The sequence below is a fragment of the Ammospiza nelsoni genome, chromosome Z, assembly GCF_027579445.1.
Source record: "Ammospiza nelsoni isolate bAmmNel1 chromosome Z, bAmmNel1.pri, whole genome shotgun sequence".
NCBI classification, from domain to species: Eukaryota; Metazoa; Chordata; class Aves; order Passeriformes; family Passerellidae; genus Ammospiza; species Ammospiza nelsoni.
In genome coordinates this window covers 515772-537840 of record NC_080669.1, presented here as the reverse complement: position 1 = coordinate 537840, position 22069 = coordinate 515772, and the positions used below count along the sequence as shown (strand labels likewise).

Below are 22069 nucleotides of genomic sequence, written 5' to 3'. Positions count from 1 at the left end.
TTATGACCCGTGGAGCAATTTACCAACCTTATATGAAGACCAGCAAGCCACAACAGTTTAGGCAGAATGATAGTGAATTTATCACAGGGTGAAAAACAGATTTTGGGGTTTTTAGAATGGGGGTTCAGGGACAAGATGGAGGGATCTGGGCATGTCCAGCCTTTCTCCTTCTTCTTCTTGGCCTCCATCTTCTGGGTGATGTTGGCACTTTGGGATTGGTTTAGAGTAGCAGCTCCCTGTCTAACGCAGGTGATGGGTATTGGGCAGTAACTGTAAATATTGCACATGTGGTTTTTAGTATAAAAAGGTAACACTGCCCTGGGGCAGGCAGAGTGCCTCTGACTGTCCTGCTGGAGGGACCTGGGCAGGGCAGGAGAAAGAATTTTATAGACAAGGAACAATTAACAACCTTGAGACCAAGAAATGAAGAGCTCTGACTGCTTCTTCAAGTGCTGGGCTGGGAACAGAGACTTTCTAACATTTCTCAAAGTCACTGTGAGCAGCTGGAGATCGCGCACATAGTGATGCCATTTGGATTTTGTCTTTTTTTCTATGTTCTCTGTATTCTTCACACATACATTTGTAGCTCTGTAGCCTATTGTATTAGTGACCAGTTTTCCCAGTAATTTTCCGTGGCCTTTCCCTAAACAACAAGAAAAATTCCAGATCTCCAATCCCTGGGGTGCAGGGCCCCTGTGCTTTCTTGGCTCTTTCCTGGCTCCCAAGGTTGAGAGCAGCTCTTGGAGATAATTTCATGGACAAAGCACACCAGTGCCAAGGGAGGGCTCCAGAGAAGGGGCTGGACCGGGGGGTGGGGAGTTGCATCACCACTTGTCCTCCTAACTGGTGCTTTATTGTCAATTATACTGATTTGCTAAACTTAGACAAACTGTACTCATCCTACGTGAGTGGGCTTTTATGGACATCTTTCCACAACTGCCCATGAATGCTTCCAAATAAAAAATCCCTTTTATATTACCTCTGTCGCAGACATCTTTTATGACAAATCCTTTCCTTAGGATTTTTCCTCCTGAGAAGCTGGGAGGCCTCAGGAGCAAAATGCAAACAATGGTTATCTGCTGCTGTGGGATGCAACAGGTGCATCTGTGATTGGTCTCGTGTGGTTGTTTCTAATTAATGGCCAATCACAGTCAGCTGGCTCAGACTCTGGCCGAGACACAAGCCTTTTTTATCATTCCTTCTTTTTCTATTCTTAGCCAGCCTTCTGATGAAACCTTTTCTTCCGTTCTTTTAGTATAGTTCTAATGTAATATATATAATAAAGTAATAAATCAGCCTTCTGAAGCATGGAGTCAGATCCTCATCTCTCCCCTCATGCTGAGATCCTGTGAACACGGTCACATTACCTTGTTACTGAAATTGTCCCAGGTTTCATTCCCAGGTTAGGAAAAGGCAGCAGCAGCACAGGGAATGTGCTCTGGCAGGACCCCCGGCAGGCCTGGATGCCCCGGGCTGGACAAGCCCCTCATCCTGGAGCTGCAGCACCTGGGAGCTGCTCGTGTTGCAGCTGCTGTGTCAGCGACTGTCCCTGTTTGTCAGGGAGGGTCAGGGACGGACACCGTCCGTGTGTCTGTCCCACAGAGTTAGAACTGAGCTCGTCTCCTGCCTGCCCAGCCTGGGCAGCCGTGCCCGGCTCTGCGCTCTCAGTGCCAGGCACGCACACGTGATGGCGTTCACAGGGTCTGAGGATGAGGGGAGAGACCGGGATCTGACTCCACGTTTCACAAGGCTGATTTATTATTTTATGGTATATATTACATTGAAACTATACTAAAAGGATGGAAGAAAGGATTTCATCAGGAGGCTAGCTAAGCTTAGAATAGAATAGGAAAGAATCATCACAAAGGTTTGTGTCTCGGACAGAGAGTCCGAGTCAGCTGACTGTGATTGGCCATTAATTAGAAACTACCACATGAGACCAATCACAGATGCACCTGTTGCATTCCACAGCAGCAGATAATCAATGTTTACATTTTGTTCCTGAGGCCTCTCAGCTTCTCAGAAGGAAAAACCCTGAGGAAGGGATTTTTCATAAAAGTTGTCTGTGGCATGCACACACTGGGCAGCCCAGGAGGATGCTGAAGGGGCTGGGGCATCACTGCTGCAAGGGACAGTGAGGGAACCAGGGGCACTGAGCCTGGAAGGCCCAACTTGTCTGTGGCTGTAATGCACACAGAGCTGCGGTCCCCTGCCCCAGAGCGAGGCAGTCCTACCCGGAGAGCTCCGTCCCTCCTGGGGACAGAGTGCCACAAGAGTGCCCCAATGCCCAGGCCCCTCGTAGCCACGGCTACCTTAGCAAGCCCGGTGGATTTCAGCTCTTTAGTGATTATCAGCTCTCTTAGGGTATCAGCTCCTGCTTGCTAAGGCACCTGTGGGCTGGAGGGAAAGGCAGATGAGAGAGGAGAAGAGGAAATAGTCCTGGTGGTTCCACAGCGCTGGTTTTATTGAAGGGTCTGTGACGGCTCTTCTTCTCCCGAATGGGCTAAAACAGCCCCTTTTTGTAGGGTGTAAGGGGATCCAAACTTGTCCAATAGTAGGGGTTAGGGGCAAAGTGACCTAATGGGGTTACAGAGATAAGCTGGGGTCCGAGAGGCGGGAGACAGGAGCTTATTTTGATATTTCATCCTGACTCAGCAATTCCTACTGTTAAGTCTCAGCCCTCCACAGAGCCCTAGCCAATTCCATGGAGCCTGCTACACTGACCTATGCATCTCTTTCTTTAGCCACAAAACACTGCTAAAGCCGAGACCACACTAACGAGTGCCTGCTATCACCAGGTCTAGCACTCCCACATTCCCCTCAGGGGAGAAGGGCTGCTGCAGGGAAGGTGCCCAGGGACAGGCTAGAGGCCACGAGCACACAGGGGCAAAGGAGACGCCCTCTGAATGTTGGCAAACTGCTTCACTCTGGATTTGTGGAGTTCCTGTAAGCAGAGGCTCTGCAAAGGCACCTGGACAGAGCTGGGCAGGGAGAGGGGCTGGACACAGAGACCTCCAGAAGCCCCTTCCAGCCTCAGCCAGCCCTGCTGGTTCCTTGGAGCCTGCAACTCCCCCAGCAGCAATGAACACAGGGTGTTTGTGCCGCTGCTGATGACAGGGGTGAGAAGCGGCGCTTTGAGGCGTGCCAGGAGATTCACACATCCCACGAGGACATAACAAACCCAGGTTACTGTCTGACAGCCCAGAGATGATGTCCTGTGACGTTCCATGCTCTCGTTTCACGCACCAGTTTGGTGGTGATCCCGTTTCTCACGAGCCCTCTCCACTCCCAGAGCCTTACCCAGTAATCAGCTCCGTGAGGCTGATCACCAGCAGTGACCGAGGAACCACACTAAAGGATCTCCCCGAGGGCTGGGAAGCCACAGCTGTGAGCCCATTTTCACTGCTCTCCATGAAGAACTCTCCCTGCCCAGGTGTCCTGGTTTAGGACAAATTAGGGGAAATCTCCAAAAGGGAGCCCCCCAAAACAAAACAAACCTCCAACCACCCCTCCCCCAACACCGAGTTCGGGAAGGAATTTCTCGGAGGAGCAAAGTGGAAAACAAACCTATTTATTTACAAGTAACAAAAGAACACTCCCCAACACAAGAAAAGAAAAGAAAACAGACTGTGTTGTGAAGGGCGCTGAGCTTCTCTCGCAGGCTCCAGGTGTCCTGGACGTCCAGGTCAGGTCCGGAGCCGGTCCAGTATCTTCAGGGAAGGGTAAGAAAGAGGGAACAAAAGAAAAGGAAAAACACAGCACAAAAAGCAGAAAGCAAGCAAGCAAGCAGCTAGCCAAGCCAAGCCAAGCAGCCAAAAGCCAAAGTGCCTGGTCACACTCCCTCCTCTCTTCCCCGCCGCAGCAAGATGGCCGGGGCGGGGAAGAGAGAAAAGGCACAGCTGCCAGACACAACACACGACATTGGGATAAAGGCTGTCACCCCACGACACCAGGAAAACAGCCAGGATAGAAAAAGTGACAGAAACTGAATATCTTTGCAGCTTTTGAGCAAAGGATTACACTGGCACTCCAGAGAAACAAAAAAGTGAACGTAAGTCACACTCTTTGTCTCCCTCCTTCTGACCTTGAACCTGGGAGGGGCCATGAACCAGAACCTGCCACCTCAAACAGTTCCCTGTGCTCCAGCTCAACCTCCATTTCACACCCACCCAGACAAACTAGAAAAAAAAAGGTTTTATTATAGCTTTTTCTATATAAATAGAAAAAAAAGCAGCATTTTACTGAGGTGAAACCCTCAGCCTGGGTTCCAGCTGGGTGAGGGCTGATGCTGGACCCAAACCCAGCAGATGAAGGCATCCCCGTGACATTGTGAGGGAGGGGCTGTGTGCCCCCAGAGCTCCTGGGCTGCTCAGCTCATCTTCTTGCGCTTGCGCTGTCCCTCTGGCGCCTTCTGCGTGGGCAGGGGCAGGGACAGGGTGCCCAGCTTGTGGCTCTGGTCATTCTCCAGCCCTGGCACCCCCTTGGCCTTGGACACCTTGAGCCGCAGCGCCTTGGCGACGTCCAGGATCCTGGAAAGCAGGAGAAATGCCAGAAATGCCATCAGCGGGGTGAGCCCCCGTGGCTGAGCCCTCGGAGGGCCCCGAGGTGTCTCTGTGCACAGGGATGCCCTGGAGGCAGCAGCTGGAGCAGCTGGGCTGCAGGCACAGCCCCCTGGCACAGGCGCTGCTGCTTTCCCAGCAGGTGCCAGCCTCCTCCTGCTTCCCCCACAGGCCCTGTGCTCCCCGTGCAGCGCTGCACGACCCAAACCCAGCACCCACTGCCACAGCCAACGCGGACTCCTGCAAAAGCTTAGTCCCAGAAAGAAAAAGGGAAAACGGATAGAAACCAATGGCAGATTGCTTTTAAACCCACTAAATCCACCACTTCTGGTCCAAGAATAGAGGGTAACTGTGGGCAAAATAAGCGGTGGCATCAAAACTGATGAGGAAGCTTGAAAACCAAGCAGTGCCCAAGGGCTTTGGTAAGACCCAGCAATAAGTGAAGTTTTGGCCAGAAAGCCTGATCCAATGCACTCTGCAGGGCCAGGGACAGCAGCGCAGCTGGAGCAGAGCTGCAGCTCCAGGGAAATGCAGGTCCTGCACCCACAGCCTACTGCCTATCCTTGCCCTGCCCAGGTGCAGAGCCACTCCGGAGCTCTCCCAGGGTCCCCCTGCAGGAGGGTCCTGGCCGGTGTGGAGGAACAGGAGACTCACCTGCTCTCGGAGAGCTTCAGGTCATTCTGCAGGACGGTGAGGTCCGTCTGGAAGTTGTTAATGTGCAGAGCCAAGGCAATGGCATAGGCGGTGATTTTGGCCTTCATGGATGCAGAGATTAAATTCTGGATGCTGTGTGGCAAGAGGCAGAACTCGTGAGATGTGGAGTGTAAGGTGTGTCTGTGGCCCCTCAAGCTGAGCTCTGCTATGCCTGTGCCAGGAGCACCACACAGCATCCCTCACCTGCCATTGTTGTAGGTCAGTGAGGTGAAATTCTTCATGAGTTTCTTGCTGATGATGCGTGGGCATTCAGGACCCATTGGATCTAGGGCAGAAAGGGGCAATGCAGAGCACACAGCCTGCTTTGCACTGCCCACCAGCACAGCAGCATGTGCACCATCCTGACACTTAGCATGGAACAGCAGAATGTGTGTGACCCACTGGGATCACTGAGTCCAGCCCCAGCAATCCCAGCATGGAGGGATTGCTGGGGCTGGGCTCTTCCCAGGAACACAATAAACCTAAAACAAACCTCACTGCTTCATTTCTAGGTTCTTAATTCTTCAGGCCTGAGAGAATCCCAACAGTTTTTATTTTCTTAGTAAAAGCAGCCTCCCAGTTCCATTGTATACAATCTAAAATACACACACACTTATGCATTATTTCTTTTGCCACAAACACTGTCAAAGCTGAGACCACACTAACAAGTCCCTGCTATCACCAAGTTTGGTCATTCCCACCTTCTCTTTAGACAAGTCCTGTGGGTGACTGCTGTGTCACGTCAACACAGTAAATTTAAAGCCAGGTTTGCCAGTTCCTCCTCCCTCAGCCCTGCCAAGGACTGACAAAGAGACACACAAGTTCTAAGGAGGATGGCAAGTCTGGAAAATCTCAGCCAAAATGTTTTGTGTGGTGTTCCCTCAAAAGCAGGACCCTGAGCATGGCAGGGGCATGATCCACACACTCAGCTGGTAGGCAAAGGATGATGAGGACATTCCCAAAAGCATCTGTTTATGAGCTGAAAACTCTCTTACGCTTCTTCTTGATCACTTTCTGCTGGCTGAACTTGATAAGGGTGTCCAGGAACCAGAGGCACCTGGCTTTGTGGTCCCTGCTCTTCTCATCAGTGGGCAGGAACTTCAGCTCCTCCAAAACAAAGGAGCAGAGGCTGCAGGAAAGAGAGGGGGAGTTCAGCCGCCCCTGCTGCTGTGCACACAGGTGTCCCCCGCATTCCCCGAGCCAGGGGCTGCTCTGCCATGCCTGGATGCCCTGTCCTCCCTCTGCCCCGAGCCGTGGCACGGGCAGCAGCAGCCCCAGTGCCCCTCAGCCCCCGCAGTGCCCTTACCTTCTCTCCTCTGCCCTCTTGGCCATCTCCTCGGCAGTGATGCTGGCCAGGGCGGCTGCAGGCGCCCGCAGCGCCTCGTACTCGGCAGGAGACAGGACTGGCAGGAGCTTAAGGACAACAACGGGCCTGGCCTCGCCCTCCCCGCAGGGCAGCTCCGTCACACTCGACTGGAGAGACGGGCAGGGCAAGGGGATGGAGCCTCCGGCAGGCTGTGGCACAAGCACAGCCAACACTCCCTGTGGGAATGCTCCCAGCAGAGGGAGAGCATCCTGCTCTGTCACAGACATCTTTTATGAAAAACCCTTTCTTTAGAATTTTTCCTCCTGAGAAGATAAGAAGCCTCAGGAACAAAATGTAAACATTGATTATCTGCTGCTGTGGAATGCAACAGGTGCATCTGTGATTGGTCTCATGAGGTTGTTTGTAATTAATGGCCAATCACAGTCAGCTGGCTTGGACAGAAAGTCCAAGCCACAAGCCTTTGTTATCATTCCTTCCTATTCTATTCTTAGCCAGCCTTCTGATGGAATCCTTTCTTCTATTATTTTAGTATAGTTTAATGTAATATAATTCATAAAATAATAAATCAGCCTTCTGAAACATGGGGTCAGATCCTGGTCTCTTCCCACATCCCAAGGCCCCTGTGAACACGGTCACACTGCTCTCCACAGGAACAGCAGGAATGCTCCCAGGGCATCCTGCTCTGCACAGGAACGGGCAGGACATGGCACCTGCAGCCCCAAAACCCCAGGGAAGCATCACGTCAGTTCCAGCTCCTGGCCTGTGAGGGGCAAGGGCTCAGCTGGCCCCCAGCACAGCAGTTGGCTCCGTGGGGACTGAAGCCCCAGTGCACAGAAAAGATACTGTCCTCAAACCTGTACACGTGCTCCGGCCGCTGGGCGTCCTCGTGGCACGGCGGGAGGAAGGCAGAGATGTTCTGCACATCGTCCTGGGCCACGTCCTGCATCAGCCCTGGGGAGGGAACCGGCACAGGAGCACTTGGGTCGTGATAACCAAAATGCACAGAGCAGCAGCACAACCCAAACCCTTCCTTTAGGAGCAAGTTCACTCAAACGGGTCAACACTACTTCGGTCACAATTGGAGTTCTAGACATTTACAACTTCTCTCAAGAACATTCTTGTCACAGACATCTTTTATGGAAAATCCTTTCCTTAGGATTTTTCCTGCTGAGAAGCTGGGAGGCCTCAGGAACAAAATGCAAACAATGGTTATCTGCTGCTGTGGAATGCAACAGGTGCATCTGGGATTGGTCTCATGTGGTTGTTTCTAATTAATGGCCAATCACAGTCAGCTGTTTTGGATTCTCTGTCCGAGCCACAAGCCTTTGTTATCATTCCTTTCTATTCTTAGCTAGCTTTCTGAGAAAATCCTTTCTTCTATTCTTTTAGTATAGTTTTAAGGTAATATATATCATAAAATAATAAATCAAGCCTTCTGAAACACGGAGTCAGATCCTTGTGTCTTCCCTCATGCTAAGACCCCTCTGAACATGGTCACACCTTCTGGTCATAAAAATTTAGAAAGGCCACTCCAGACTAGAGAAACATCTAGGCAAGGAGGGCACCAAGATGCACGCAGAGCACAGTTTTGGCACCTGTGTTCTGTGCACACCCACTTGGCACAGAGCAGCTCTGAGAGCACAGTCAGTATCCACCCTGGAACAAAAGGGATGAAAGGTGGTGGGGTCTACAGGCAACAGACATCTCTCCTGTTCCTGCCAGTGACACTCCCAGGATGCCAGAACTGCTCTGGAGGGGTCTCGTCTGCCCTGTTGCCCAGGTGCCCACAGCCAGGGCAGCCCCAGCTCCCTCCTGCCACAGCCTGGAAGCCCCCAGGCACGGTGACACCTTGCTGCGCTGTGATGGTGTCCCAAGGCTGCACCACTCTTTGAGGTAAGAAGGTGCCTTTTCAACAGCCATGCCACAGAGCTCAAACCAGCTAAAGGCACTGCCTTTATGCCAGTGAACCCACAGCCACAGGAGCTTCCAAGCAGGCAGGAGGGACACTGATGTCACAGGGACCTTCCCTCACTCAGCTAACTCCAACACCGAGCCCAGCAGGACCAGAAAGCAGCAGTTCCTCCCCATGTACCCATCCCAGCTGCTGACCAGCTACTTCCTCATCACTTAGAGAAAAGCCCTCTTCTTCCAGCCACACTTGGCATGGACAGACAGCAAAAGGCGCTTCAGGCTGTCCTGCTCACAGCCCGAGGCAGTCCCCTCACCTGTCACTCCCTTGGCATCGATGACGTTGGCAGCCGCCTTGGTGACAGCCGTGCTCACCATGTCGCTGCCCACGGCGTTCATGCGGCGGGAGCTCAGGGCTCGCTTCTGCTTGCTGGTGCCAAAGGCCTCGATGCACAGATCCATCTGCACGGGGCACAGCACACTCTGCAGCACCCTGGGCAGCCCGGGGAACACCAACCCCCTGCTCCTGACGCAGACACGGCCTCCAGGAGAGCTTTAAACAAAGCCCGCAGGCGCGGGATGCGCTGTCTGCGAGGGCAGCCCAAAGTAACCAGGACAACCAGGAACCCAGGGTAATCAGGAAAACACTCCTGAGCCAGGCAATGTCACTGTCCCATTTTCTGAAAAATCCCTTCACCAGGATTTATCTCCTGGGAAGCTGAGAAGCCTCAGAGAGAAATGAAAACAATATTATCTGATTGCTTCTCCTGGGTTTGCTGCTTTGGAATGTGTTTGGAGACTGTTTATCCAACGGGTGATTGTTTCACTGGATTCTTCTGAGTTGTTTTAACTTAATGACCAATCACAGTCCAGCTGTGTTGGACTCTGGAGAATCATGAGTTTTACATTATTACCTTGTTAAGCCTTCTGTAAGTATTCTCTCTGTAGTCTTTAGTATCATATCATATCGATATCATATAATACCATACAATATAATATTTATATTACATTATATTATATAATATAAATATATTATGATACCATATAAATAAAATATAATAATATAATATATAATAATATAATAATGATATATTATCATGTCAATATATCATCAATATAATCTCATATCAATATAATACAATATCATATCAGTATCATATCACATCAATCTAGTACGATATCATATCAATATCATATCATACTACATTAGCCTTCTAAGAACATGGAGTCAGATTCACCATTCCTGCCTGCCACGGGGGACCCCAAAACCACGCCAAGGCCACGCCTGTGCTGCCTCCCGGGCATGGGGGGAATGCTGGGCCTGCAGAGGTTTGCCCTGCAGGACACCAGACCTCCCAGCCCCACGGCAAGCACCTGCCCCTGTCAGCCAGAGCACAACAGGGCACAGCTCCCAGCTTTACCTTCTCCCGGTAGGATTTGGTCTGGTAGTCCTTGGTGTCGTCAGGCATCACGTTATCTGCAAAACAGCAAGAGTCACAGCTGGGCAGGAGCAGCCAGCAGGGAGTGCCTTCAGCCCTGTCACCGACAGACTGGCACAGCACCTCCTCCGTGTCACCTGGCTGCCTAAAGCACACGCCAAACATGAAAATCTAGAATAAAAAAGGCTTTTTCTACAAACCCCATGGGTGCAACACATGGACTGTGGCCAAACGCACTTCCTGCGGCACAGGGTAAAAACCAGCTACCAAAAGATCTGATCTTTTGGGTTCTTATCCTGGGTTCAATGGCAAAAAATAGCCCTGCTGGATAAAACCTGGGGTTTTTTTTTTGTTGTTTGTTTGGTTTTGGTTTTCTGTTTTTGTTTTTAATTTTTGTTTGTTTGGTTTTTTGTTTTATGGGTTTTTTTGTTTATTTTGTTTGTTTGTTTTGTTTTGGCGTTTTTTGGTTTTGGGGTTTTTTTTGGGCTTTTTTTGGGGGGGGATTTTTTTGTTTTGTTCTGGGTTTGGTTTTTTTTTGTTGTTTTTCAGGGACCCAATTCCTGATGAGTGCCAGGCCTCCCTCAGCAGAACACACCCAGATAAGGCTGCACTTGAGCAGTGACACTCTGTGAGTGACTCCCACCCCAATCCCCAGCCCGTGCTCCCCTCTCCTGGCACACCCACGGGAAGGATCTGCCCCTGCTGCCTGCCAAGGAACGAGGCAGGGAGGGCCAGGACAGAGCAGCCCAGCAGCTGTGACTGCCAGCACCCTCACCTGAGAGCAGGGGCTGCATGTTGAACATCTCAGCATTGTAGACATCCATCTGCCCAGAGCTCTTGTCCAGCACTCCAACAAAGTACCTGGGGAGAACGGGGGCAGTGATGAGTGAGAGGCAGAGCAGTGGAAATTATTTAAATTACAAGGTCTTCCCACACCCCAGCTCTCCTGCCTTCACACGCTGCGCTGTGACAAACCAGGTTATCTCCAAGACACGTGGACATATAAAAACAGAAAGACTTGATGCTCTGAGTAAATACAGAACTCTTGAAACAACTGAATTGGGTGAAGTGTAGGTACCAGAATTCTGCTATTTTCAGTATGCCAGGACTTGCTGGCAAATTTCAAATTTCCTCCCAGAGCTCAGGATCTCCAGAGATGCAGGTAAGCAGCACTTCAGCCCTCAGAATCACCTGTTCACCAGCATTCAGAGGCAGGAGCACTCAAATCTGCCCACAAACAACCCTGAATTCACAGCTGCACCACGCACATTTGTTAAACTGCATTTATCTCTCTGAGCCCAAGCAGGAACAAACCCTTGGTGCTCCTTTTTCAGCATCTCACACTGACACTGCTCCACTGAGGATGCACCTCTGCTGGACCAGTGCTCAGGCAGAGCTGAGGCTGGTGAGGGCATTTCTGAGAGGCTCTGCAGGAGGGAAGCCAGGTCCTTGTGCAGAACCTCTCAGCTGGAGGGGCCCCACAGCACTGACCCTCCAGCTGCTGATAAAGGCAGCTCCTCAGCAGCACAGCTCCCTCCTGCTGCTGCTCTGCATCCTCACCCCAGGCCTCACAGGAGGGCTTCAGCCCAGCCTGATTTACACAGCACAGCTCCCACAGGTGTGCACCAACACCCAGAGACTCCTGCCCCAATCCCTGAGCCCAGGGAGGGAGCTCTGTGTATGAGCAGCCTTGTGCTGCTCCCCCTGCCCCGTACCTGCACAGCGAGTTGCACCTCATCACCTGGCTGCCAAAGTTGTGTCCCACGTAGCAGAGCCGCTCTGTCTCCGAGACCTGGGGAAGCAGAGAGATCCTGGAAAGGGCTGAGGGAAAGCAGCACTAGAAAGCACCTTCTGACTGCAGGCTCAGCCCCCTCCTCACTGAGAGCCCCCCTGGGATGCAGCTGAGCTGAACAAAGAGCCCTCGGGAGGAGATTTCCCAGCGAGGGCAGAGCACACTGGTGTCGCAGACATTTCTCCACAGAAATCCTTTCTTTCACATTTCTGTGTCTTCGGGAGGCCAGAGGCCTCTGAAGACAAGGTAAACAATTATTATCAGCTGCTGTGGAATGCAATAGGATTCACCTTGATTGGCTCATTTTCTATGTTTATAATTAAGAGCCAATCATCAGTTCAAGCCAGGGGACTGAGTCCTTGGCCACAACTTTGTTGTGGGTTCTTTTCTATCTATTCTTAGCTTAGCTAGCAGCTCTGCAAATCTCTCTATATATTCTTTTAGTATAACTATAATGTATTATATATCATATATTAATAAATCAAGCCTTCTGATCAAGATACAAGATTCACCGTCTCTCTCTCACCAGCTGCGACCCACACAGGACGCTGTAATACACTGGGATCCACTGCCAGGGGTGCCCCACGAGCTGGGCAGCAGCTCCCCAGGGCTCAGCGTGTCCCTGCTGCGCCAGCTGCCCCCGCAGTGTCCCTCAGCCAGCCCAGGACATTCCCTGTGTGACACCCTGGGCCAAACTCCCATTGTTTAACAAAATCTGCGGCAGAGCTCGGCACAGATCCTCACGCTCCCACACTGGTTTGGGTCGGAGGGGACCTTAAAGCCTCCCTATGCCACCCCTGCCACGGCAGGGACACCTTCCCGTGCCCCAGGTGCTGCCAGCCCCGGTGCCCAGCCTGGCGTGGGCACTGCCAGGGACGCAGGGTGGGCACCCTGTGCCAGGCCCGCCCGCCCGCACAGCCAGGAGCCTCCCGCCACAACGGGAGGGAAGCCCGGCTCACAGCCCTCCGCAGCAGGCGCTGCCCGGCGGGATCGCAGCCGGGAGCTCCGTGCTGGGGCCGGGCCCGCTCCCGGTCTGCGCCGGGCCTGCAGCGCACGGGGGCGATTGATGACATTTGTCGCTTTTAGCCCGTTATCCGGCTATGGCCTCGCTGCGTACAACTATCACTGCATCCGAACGTTTCCGTGCCCGGCGTCCCGCAGCCCCCGCGGCCTCACCAGGATCCGGCGGTGCCTCTTCCGCGGGTGCGCCGAGTCCCGGTTCCGGTACACGGTGAAGTGCAGCGACTCGGGCCGCTCCAGCCTCCCGTTGGCGAACCGCACTGCGGGACAGGAAACCGTGAGCTCCGGGGCCGGCCGCGGGGCCCGTGACTGACCCGCCCCGCGCCCCGGCCCGCTCCCGCTCACCGAGCGCCGCCGGCCGCTCGCCCTCGGGGTCCCCGCGGTAGCGCCAGGTGGCGGTGGCCATGGCGGGGCGCTGGGTGCGGCGGGGATGCGCGGCGGGGGTGCGGGGATGCGGGGATGCGGGGATGCGGGGGTGCGGGGATGCGGGGATGCGGGGATGCGGGGGTGCGGGGATGCGGGGGTGCGGGGATGCGGGGATGCGGGGGTGCGGGGATGCGGGGGTGCGGGGATGCGGGGATGCGGGGGTGCGGGGGTGCGGGGATGCGGGGATGCGGGGGTGCGGGGATGCGGGGATGCGGGGATGCGGGGCGCTGGGTGCGGCGGGGATGCGCGGATGCGCGGATGCGGGGATGCGGGGGTGCGGGGATGCGGGGGTGCGGGGATGCGGGGATGCGGGGGTGCGGGGGTGCGGGGGTGCGCGGATGCGGGGGTGCGGGGGTGCGGGGATGCGCGGATGCGGGGATGCGGGGATGCGGGGCGCGGTTTCGATGCGCGCTCCGGTTCCCACGCCGCTCCCGACCACGGCCCCGCTGCTCCGCCTCTTCCGCCGCCGCCTCCCTTCGTGGCAATAAGCTCAGCTCCGATTGGGCCAGGTGAGGCTGCGCCGGGGCGTAGCAGTAACGAGGCCGCGGATTGGCTGCGAGCAGGACCCGCGCCGGCAGCGGCCGGAAGTGACGCGCAGTGTCGGCGCGGCGGGGCGGGGCGGGCGGGGCCGGAGCGGCGGGAGCGGGGCCGGGGCCGAGCCCAGTCCCAGGCCCGAGCCAGGCCGAGCCCGAGCCTAACCCGAGCCTGACCCGAGCCTCGCACGGCCCTTCCCGCGCGGACACCGCAGGTGAGCGGGGCGGGGGGCGGCGCTGAGGCGGACACCGGTGACCCCGGCGTCGGGCGGGACCGGGGCTCTCCGGTCTCCCCTTGATGTCCCGTGCGCGGCGCAGAGCGGAGTCTCCCGGTGCCCGGAGCCGATGGCGCGCTGGGTGCAGGTGCCTCTCGGGGAGGGGCTGCTCCCGGTGATGCTCAGGGGAATAAACCGAGCAAAGCGAGGCAGAGTCTGGGGAGGAGCGCCCGTCAGCACCGACACCGGCACCCACCGCCGGTTACCGGCCGCGCTTCTCAAACGCTCTGCGTTACTCCGTGTTCCCCGCGCCGAGTGTTCCGGTGGTACCCGGTGATGCTCTCCGTGTTGTGAGTCCATCCAGGGACACTCGGGGGGATCCCCGGGGTGTCCCGGGCAGGGCGAGCAGCAAACACGGCACGAGCAGGGAGGGAAGAGCAGCAAACCCTCCGCGTCTGTGCGTAGACTTTCGGAATCAGCAGGCCTGCATTTGATCCCTCCTCAAAAGTGTGATTCTGGCCGTGTGATCGTTTTTTGGCTGCTTTGTGGTCCTGTGCCCATCGATGCTGTGGCGTTGCTGCTGGAAAGCAAACGCGAGCACAGGAACTCGAGTGTGTGTGTGTGCCTTGGGCACGCAGATCTCACAAACACACTTTGCTGTTTCTCATGAGGAACAGCGGGGATATTGCCGAGGGCCGCCGTGTAGTGTTGAAATGAATCCACTGAGATTGCCGTTAACTAACTCTGTTAATGAGAGGTACAGAAGGAGCTGCCCTGTGTGCTCCTGCCTGTCTCTGTGGGCAGTGCTGTCACCCACCTGTGTGAGCAGGGAGCCAGGGGGGCAGCACGCCCTCACTGTGATCACGCCGCCTTACTCGTGGCTGCGAGGGCACCCGCGCTGCCCAGCACAGCTCTGTGGCACCGCCTGGGCTCTCACTGCTCTGCCCTGCCCTCCAGGCCGCCGGCTCTGCCGCTGTGCCCCTGTGCCACACTCAGGCCTGTCACTGTTTGTTTGCTTTTCAAAGGTGTCACAGTTTGTGTTCAAAAATGCCAGCTTTGGGAGTTGGAGAGGAGGGTTGGAGTCCTTTCTTCCTGAGATGGGGGTAACTCTAAGAAGGGGTTTAGTTTTCAATCTTTGCCTTACAAGACTGTCGCTATAGGACACGAAAAACGCAAGCGCACACACCGCTGTTCTCAAGGCAAAAAGTTTATTTTCTGACTCCGACGTTTATAGATTTCCAAAAGTGGCAGTGGATTGGAGGGTGACAGTGCCACCTCTGCAATGACACTGGACAAACCAACAGTGCATCAACTCCTCCTCCATAAAGGAATGCAAAACAATGAGTTATTTACAGAAACTGTGTGAGAAAGTTCACTACAAGAATGGAAACATCAGAAGGCTTAGAAAATCTTAAAAAACCGGGGTGACACAGGACCGATGTTTTTATAAACTATTAAGAGTTAATTAGAGTTTGAGTAGTTTGTTTTCTGGGGCGGCTGCGAGGGTGAATGAGACCAGAGTGATTGTGAGGTGAAAGAGGCTGGTTGCCAGGTTGACTGCAGCCTGACCAGGACTCAGCCACGGGATCATACAGCAGTTTGGGCTGGGAGGGCACCTTGTCTTGTTCCAGCTTCTGCCACGGCAGGGACACCTCCCACTGCCCCAGGTGCTGCCAGCCCCAGTGCCCAGCCTGGCCTGGGACACTGCCAGGGATGCAGCTGGCCACCCTGTGCCAGGGCCTGCCCACCCTGCCAGGGAGCACTCCCTTCCTGTGCTGCTGCCTTTCAATTTGAACCCAGTCCCTTTCTCCTTCCCTGCACACTCTCATCAACGTCTTGTCCCACCCTCGCTGCAGCCCCTGCAGAGCTGGGGGGCCATGGTGAGGTACCCTGCAGCCTTCCCTTGTGCAGCTGGGCAGTCCCAGTGCCCTCCCTCTGCTCACAGCACGGCCGCTGCCCCGCTCTGGGGTGTTCAGATGCCCTCTGGACAGAGAGGAGCTGTGACACAAGCCGAGAAGAAGGAAAACACAATTCTTATCTCGCTTGCTGTGCCCGTGTTGTGCTAAAGTAGAATGCAACATGGAGATGGTTTAGCCAAAATGAGGATGTTTGGGCCCCTTGGCCTGTCAGGGCAAAGACGTGTGTGTGTGTGTGTGTGTGTGTGTGTGTGTGTGTGTGTGTGTGTGTGTGTGTGTGTTGGACCACTGTGACGGTGTTCACAGGGGTCCCAGGATGAGGGAAGAGACTGACTCCAGAGGACCTGACTCCACGTTTCACAAGGCTTGATTTATTATTTTATTATATATATTACATTAAAACGGTACTAAAAGAATAGAAGAAAGGATTTCATCAGAAGGTTAGCTAATAGAAAAAGAAGGAATGATAACAAAGGCTTGTGGCTTGGACAGAGTCTGAGCCAGCTGACTGTGATTGGCCATTAATTAGAAACAACCACATGAGCCAATCACAGATGCACCTGTTACATTCTGCAGCAGCAGATAATCAATGTTTACATTTTGTTTCTGAGGCCTCTCAGCTTCTCAGGAGGGAAAATCCTAAGGAAAGGATTTTCCATAAAAGATGTCTGTGACAGACTGTCACGGGACAGTCAGGGGAGAATCGGAGGTGAGGGCAGTTCTGTGCAGTTGTAAGCAAGTGTGAGTGCATGGCAGATTCAGTTTAGATGCAATGTACACGATGCAGTGTCATAAAGTAATCCTTTAGCCTTCTGATGGTGGAGTCAGATGCCTCATCCTCTTTCCCCTTTGTTGGAGTCGCCTTTGATTTGCAATACAACCGCCCTGCTCCGCCCCCACCGCTCTCCTCTTGTGTTTTGCAGGACCATGGATTTCCCGGGGCACTTTGAGCAGGTCTTCCAGCAGCTCAACTACCAGCGGCTGCATGGGCAGCTGTGCGACTGCGTCATCGTGGTGGGCAACCGGCACTTCAAGGCGCACCGCTCGGTGCTGGCCGCCTGCAGCACGCACTTCCGCGCGCTCTTCACCGTGGCCGAGGGCGACCAGAGCATGAACATGATCCAGCTGGACAGCGAGGTGGTGACGGCCGAGGCCTTCGCCGCGCTCATCGACATGATGTACACCTCCACGCTGATGCTGGGCGAGAGCAACGTCATGGACGTGCTGCTGGCCGCCTCGCACCTGCACCTCAACTCGGTGGTCAAGGCCTGCAAGCACTACCTGACGACGCGGACGCTGCCGCTGTCGCCGCCCAGCGAGCGCGCGCAGGAGCAGAGCGCGCGGCTGCAGCGCTCCTTCATGCTGCAGCAGCTGGGGCTCAGCATCGTCAGCTCGGCGCTGGGCTCGGCGCAGGGCGCCGAGGAGCCGGCGGGCGCGGCGGGCGCGGCGCTGCGCGGCGGGCTGGAGCAGCGCGCCGCCTTCCCCATGCGCCGCCTGCACAAGCGCAAGCAGTCCTCCGAGGAGCGCGCCCGGCAGCGCGCGCGGCCCGCCCTGGACGAGCCCGGCGCGGACGGCGCCCCCGAGAGCGGGCCGCCCGTCGTGCACTCCCGCGAGGACTTCTTCTCGCCCGACTCGCTCAAGATGGTGGACAACTCCAAGGCCGACGCCGCGGCCGATAACCAGGAGGACAACGCCATCATGTTCGACCAGTCCTTCGGCGCTCAGGAGGACGCCCAAGTGCCCAGCCAGTCAGACAATGGCGGGGGGAACATCTCCCAGATGTCCATGGCGTCCCAGGCCACACAGGTGGAAACCAGCTTCGACCAGGAGGCTGCTGCTGAGAAGAGCAACTTCCCGTGCGAAAACCCGGAGGTCAGCCTGAACGAGAAGGAGCACATGAGGGTGGTGGTGAAGTCGGAGCCCCTGAGCTCCCCGGAGCCCCAGGACGAGGTGAGCGATGTCACCTCCCAGGCGGAGGGCAGCGAGTCTGTGGAGGTGGAAGGAGGGGTGGTGAGTGCAGAGAAGATCGAGCTGAGTCCCGAGAGCAGCGACCGCAGCTTCTCAGACCCCCAGTCCAGCACCGACAGGGTGGGAGACATCCACATCATGGAGGTGTCCAACAACCTGGAACACAAGTCCTCTTTCAGCATTTCAAATTTTTTGAACAAAAGCAGGGGAGGTGGCTTTAGCACCAGCCAGAACAGCGATGACAACATTCCCAACACCACCAGCGACTGCAGGATGGACAGCGATGCCCCGTACCTGATGAGCCCGGAGTCGGGGCCCGCCGGCGGCCACTCCTCCGCCGCCGTCTCGCACGTGGAGAACCCGTTCAGCGAGCCCGCGGACTCCCACTTTGTGAGGCCCATGCAGGATGTGATGGGCCTGCCGTGCGTGCAGACCTCCGGCTACCGAGCAGCGGAGCAGTTCGGCATGGATTTCCCCCGCTCGGGCCTGGGCCTGCACTCGCTGTCGCGGGCCATGATGGGCTCCGTGCGAGGCGGGGCGGGCGGCTTTCCTGGCTACCGGCGCATCGCCCCCAAGATGCCCGTGGTGACCTCGGTGCGGGGCTCGCAGCTGCAGGAGAGCTCGTCGGGCTCGCAGCTGATGCTGAACGGCGGCGCGTCCTTCGAGGGCGCGCACCTGTCGCAGCCGGGCCCGCCGCAGCTGACGCGCGCCTCGGCCGACGTGCTGTCCAAGTGCAAGAAGGCTCTGTCGGAGCACAACGTGCTGGTGGTGGAGGGCGCGCGCAAGTACGCCTGCAAGATCTGCTGCAAGACCTTCCTGACGCTGACGGACTGCAAGAAGCACATCCGCGTGCACACGGGGGAGAAGCCCTACGCCTGCCTCAAGTGCGGCAAGCGCTTCAGCCAGTCCAGCCACCTGTACAAACACTCTAAGACCACCTGCCTGAGGTGGCAGAGCAGCAACCTGCCCAGCAGCTTGCTGTGAGCGGAGCGGCCTGGCTGCCGGCGGGGACACACAGCGGCGCGCCCGGCCCGGCTCGGCACGGCTCGGCTCTGCCTTTGGGGATATCCGGTACCTACCTCGCGGGTGCCGCCGCCGGGAGCCGCGCGGCGGGATGGGGATGCGACCCCGCGGCGGGGATGGGGATGGGCATGGGACCCCACGGCCACCAGCCCCTTTGCAGGGCAGAGGGGCGACAGCACGGGGGTCTCCTGACACAGCACGGTCTGACAAGAGCAAACTGACAAGTTGACGTGCGCGTTTCTTTTTCGGTTTTTTTTTTTCCTTCTCTCTAAAGCATTTTGTAACAGTGAAAGCATTTAAATGATTACTGTAACATGAGTTGCTGCATTACGTGAGGATGGTGGTGCAGACCCCTTATCTGTAAAAGACAGAAACGGCTTAGGATGCACCTGTCTGACATAATGCTTTAAAATACGCTAATTATGACGATAGTTCTAGGATTATGAATGTATGTTTGGCTGTTTTGTAGTAAAGGACACTGTGTAATCAAGGTGCTTAAATTAAATCACAGACAAGTAACTTTTGGACTGCCAGGTGTACATATAACTTAACACAGCAAGATCTGGATATTTGGCTGGTTTGTTTTTTTTTTTTGTAGAAGCGAGTATTAAGTGGTAAGTGAAGTACTGTCTCTTGTTTGTGCTATTCCTAGCAGTATTTTAACCAGTTTGTATCTCCTATGTTACAATTCTATATACGCAGAAGTTTGAGCAGAGCTTGTCTTTGTCTGTTGTTTTGAAGGAGAGGGAATTTGTGATGGCTTTTTTGGCCACCTAAGGCAGCACCTCGCTGTTCCCAGATGCCCACAGCCCATCTGGTCCCCGTTATGGCGTGGGCATGTTGTCTTTTGCTCTTATCTCCAGGCTTTAATTTCCTGCTCCACGCCCTGAGTGACTTCCCTTGGCAGCTGTGGGTCTGTCCTTGGAGCAAATGGCTCCTGGGCCAGGAGGAGGAGTCCTCTGCCATACTGCACAGAATCACAGAGTATGCTCAGTTGGAAGGGAGCTCTCACTGTGTCCAGCTCCTGGCCTTGCAGGGGATACCCCAGCCATCCCATTTGTGCCTGACACTTCTTCGCCTCAGGCAGCTTTGGGGTTGTGACCCTGTCCCTGGGGATCTTGTTCAGTGCCAGACCACCCTCTGGGTGAAAAACCTTTCCTGACAGCCAACCTAGACCTCCCTGCTTCACCCTCAGCCATTTTCTCACGTCCTGTCCCTGGTCACGAGAGTGAGGAGCTCTGTGCCTGCCCTTCTGCTGCTCCTCAGGAGGATGATGAGGGCCCTGGCGAGGTCTGCCCTCAGCGTCCTCTCCTCCAGGCTGAGCAAACCAAGTGCCCTCAGCTGCTCCTCGTGCAGCTTCCTCTCCAGCCCCCTGGCCAGCCCCCTGGCCAGCCCCCTGGCCTCCTCTGGGCAGCCTCTAACAGCTTCATGTCTTTGGTGTGATGGTGCTCAAAGCGGCCCCAGAGCAGAGCAGAGCAGAGCAGGAGAGGACAGGACAGGACAGGACAATCCCTCCCTGACCCTGCTGCTGACGCCCCCGGGATGTGGCTGGCCCTCCTGGCTGCCAGGGCACGGCTGGCTCACATTCTGTGAAGCGTCCTCCTCAAATCCACTTCAGATAGTGTCATCAAAGTACTTTTCCCCTTACATTTTAAGAAAAGCTAATGGAAATTTAATTTTTTTAAAAAATGGCACTGTACACACGCAGTAGAAGTTTATCTTTTTCTACATAAATCATGTAAATCTCTTTTTAATTTCCTCTTCTCTGGTGCCACCATCACTTAACGCTGCCTGCAGTCTCCTTTCTTCCTTGTCAAAGGTGCACACGGCACTGTGCTCAGCATTGTGGAGTTTTAAAATAAGCTTCCAGAGCCTTTCTGCTGGTGCTGAATGCAGCTCAGCTGAGAGGGGCTGGGTCAGGGCTGCAGCGTGTCCTTGTGCTCAGGTGAGAAGGAGGATTCCCTGCACCTGCCCTGTCAGCAGGTGTTGTTTGCACCTTGGCCATCTGAAGAGTGCAGAAACATAGGAGGTGGGTGGGTTAATTCCTTTAAAATGTTAATATTTTGTTATAGGATTTACTTAATGGTCATATCTCTGATTTTTTTAAGCATTAAAATAACACTTTTTTGAAGCAGTGGGATATGCTGTGTTTTGTTTTAAATTTCAGTACTGGGGACTAACAGCAGTGAGCTGCATAAATGCTCTCCCAAACATCAATAAAATGCAGTATTTTGTACTTTAATATTTTCTTCTGTTGCTTTTTTAAGTAACACTGTTTCGTCTTCATTGCATTTCTAGTGTTTTGCATTTCAAGAACAAGGCTTTTTTTCTCACTTTGTGTTTCCTGTAGCACATCCACATTTCTGAATTGTTGCAATGTTTTGGAATAAAGCATCTCTTTGTGCAGTGAGACTACCTAGCAACTAATACGAGCAGATAAACACTTGACTGGACTCTTGAAGCGTTTTTATAAAGATTTTACTGTAGAATATCGGTTCTGTTTTCTTTCTTTGTGAAGAAGTTCTGAAGGAGCATTTCTGGCAGCGGCAGCTTTAAATCCCGCGGTCAGTGGGGTGAGCCTGGAGCCCGCAGCTGCCTCGCAGCCTTCTGAGTCTTCCTGAACACAGCAATAAATTCCTGGGGATAGCATGAGTGAGCACCTGGGGCCTGAGCTGCCCTCTCCACCCCACGGCCTGGAGAGCTGCTGCTGGACTGCTCAGAGCTGAGCTTTGCTCGGGGGATCTGGCCCGGAGGCCTGGGGCTGTCTGCCCAAAGCACCTGGAAATAAACCCTGCATTCTGTGTGCCTGGGTCTGCCTGGCTTCACCTGTGCAGGAAAAAACTGTGACTGCACAAGGGATCATAAAAACCTCTCCTTGGTAATGATTTTGTCCCCTGTAGAGTTCTTTGTATTACTTTTGTTGATGAGATAGTATTTACACAGCACCTGTGAAATTCATGATCCGTGGTCACTGCTGCTCTCTGAATCCCTCGTGGGAGTGTGAAAGATGCCAATCACTTGTTTATAAAATTTTAAAAGTTTAATAGTAATAAAATGGTTATAAATATAGTAATACAATTACAGTAATAATAATTTGGACAATTTGAATTAGGACAATGTGAGACAACAAATACAAAGAGTTACGGATGTCCAGGTACCACTTCCTGGGCAAAATAAGCCCGAAAAAGGCCCCACGTTAACAGAGGATTAACCCTTAAAAGCAATAATCTGTTGCATATTCATACACCTC

At 54.4% G+C, this 22069-nt stretch overlaps 2 protein-coding genes across 2 annotated transcripts; one reads left to right on the top strand and one right to left on the bottom strand.

The window, feature by feature from the left end:
• Nucleotides 1-3550: 3550 nt before the first annotated feature.
• Nucleotides 3551-13238, bottom strand: POLR1E (RNA polymerase I subunit E). Its single transcript, XM_059492205.1, has 12 exons — nucleotides 13084-13238; nucleotides 12895-12998; nucleotides 11642-11718; nucleotides 10702-10787; nucleotides 9909-9964; nucleotides 8805-8949; nucleotides 7423-7530; nucleotides 6559-6655; nucleotides 6248-6381; nucleotides 5457-5538; nucleotides 5214-5345; nucleotides 3551-4529 (listed from the first exon to the last, which is right to left on the bottom strand). The coding sequence occupies exons 1-12, from the start codon at nucleotides 13142-13144 to the stop codon at nucleotides 4370-4372; spliced, it is 1242 nt and encodes a 413-aa protein (XP_059348188.1). The 5' UTR covers nucleotides 13145-13238; the 3' UTR covers nucleotides 3551-4369.
• Nucleotides 13239-16755: 3517 nt separating this feature from the next.
• On the top strand, nucleotides 16756-21308 carry ZBTB5 (zinc finger and BTB domain containing 5). Its single transcript, XM_059492443.1, has one exon. The coding sequence runs from the start codon at nucleotides 16756-16758 to the stop codon at nucleotides 18778-18780; it is 2025 nt and encodes a 674-aa protein (XP_059348426.1). The 3' UTR covers nucleotides 18781-21308.
• The last annotated feature ends 761 nt before the right edge of the window (nucleotides 21309-22069 follow it).

Bases quoted from the DNA above. Each gene is read 5' to 3' on its own strand.
- POLR1E (XM_059492205.1), bottom strand. From the start codon at position 13,144: ATGGCCACCGCCACCTGGCGCTACCGCGGGGACCCCGAGGGCGAGCGG. The intron at 10,788-11,641 runs GTACGGGGCAGG...CGTTCTCCCCAG, and splicing joins AGGTGCAACTCGCTGTGCAG to GTACTTTGTTGGAGTGCTGG. The intron at 4,530-5,213 runs GTGAGTCTCCTG...CCTGCTTTCCAG, and splicing joins CTGAAGCTCTCCGAGAGCAG to GATCCTGGACGTCGCCAAGG.
- ZBTB5 (XM_059492443.1), top strand. From the start codon at position 16,756: ATGGATTTCCCGGGGCACTTTGAGCAGGTCTTCCAGCAGCTCAACTAC.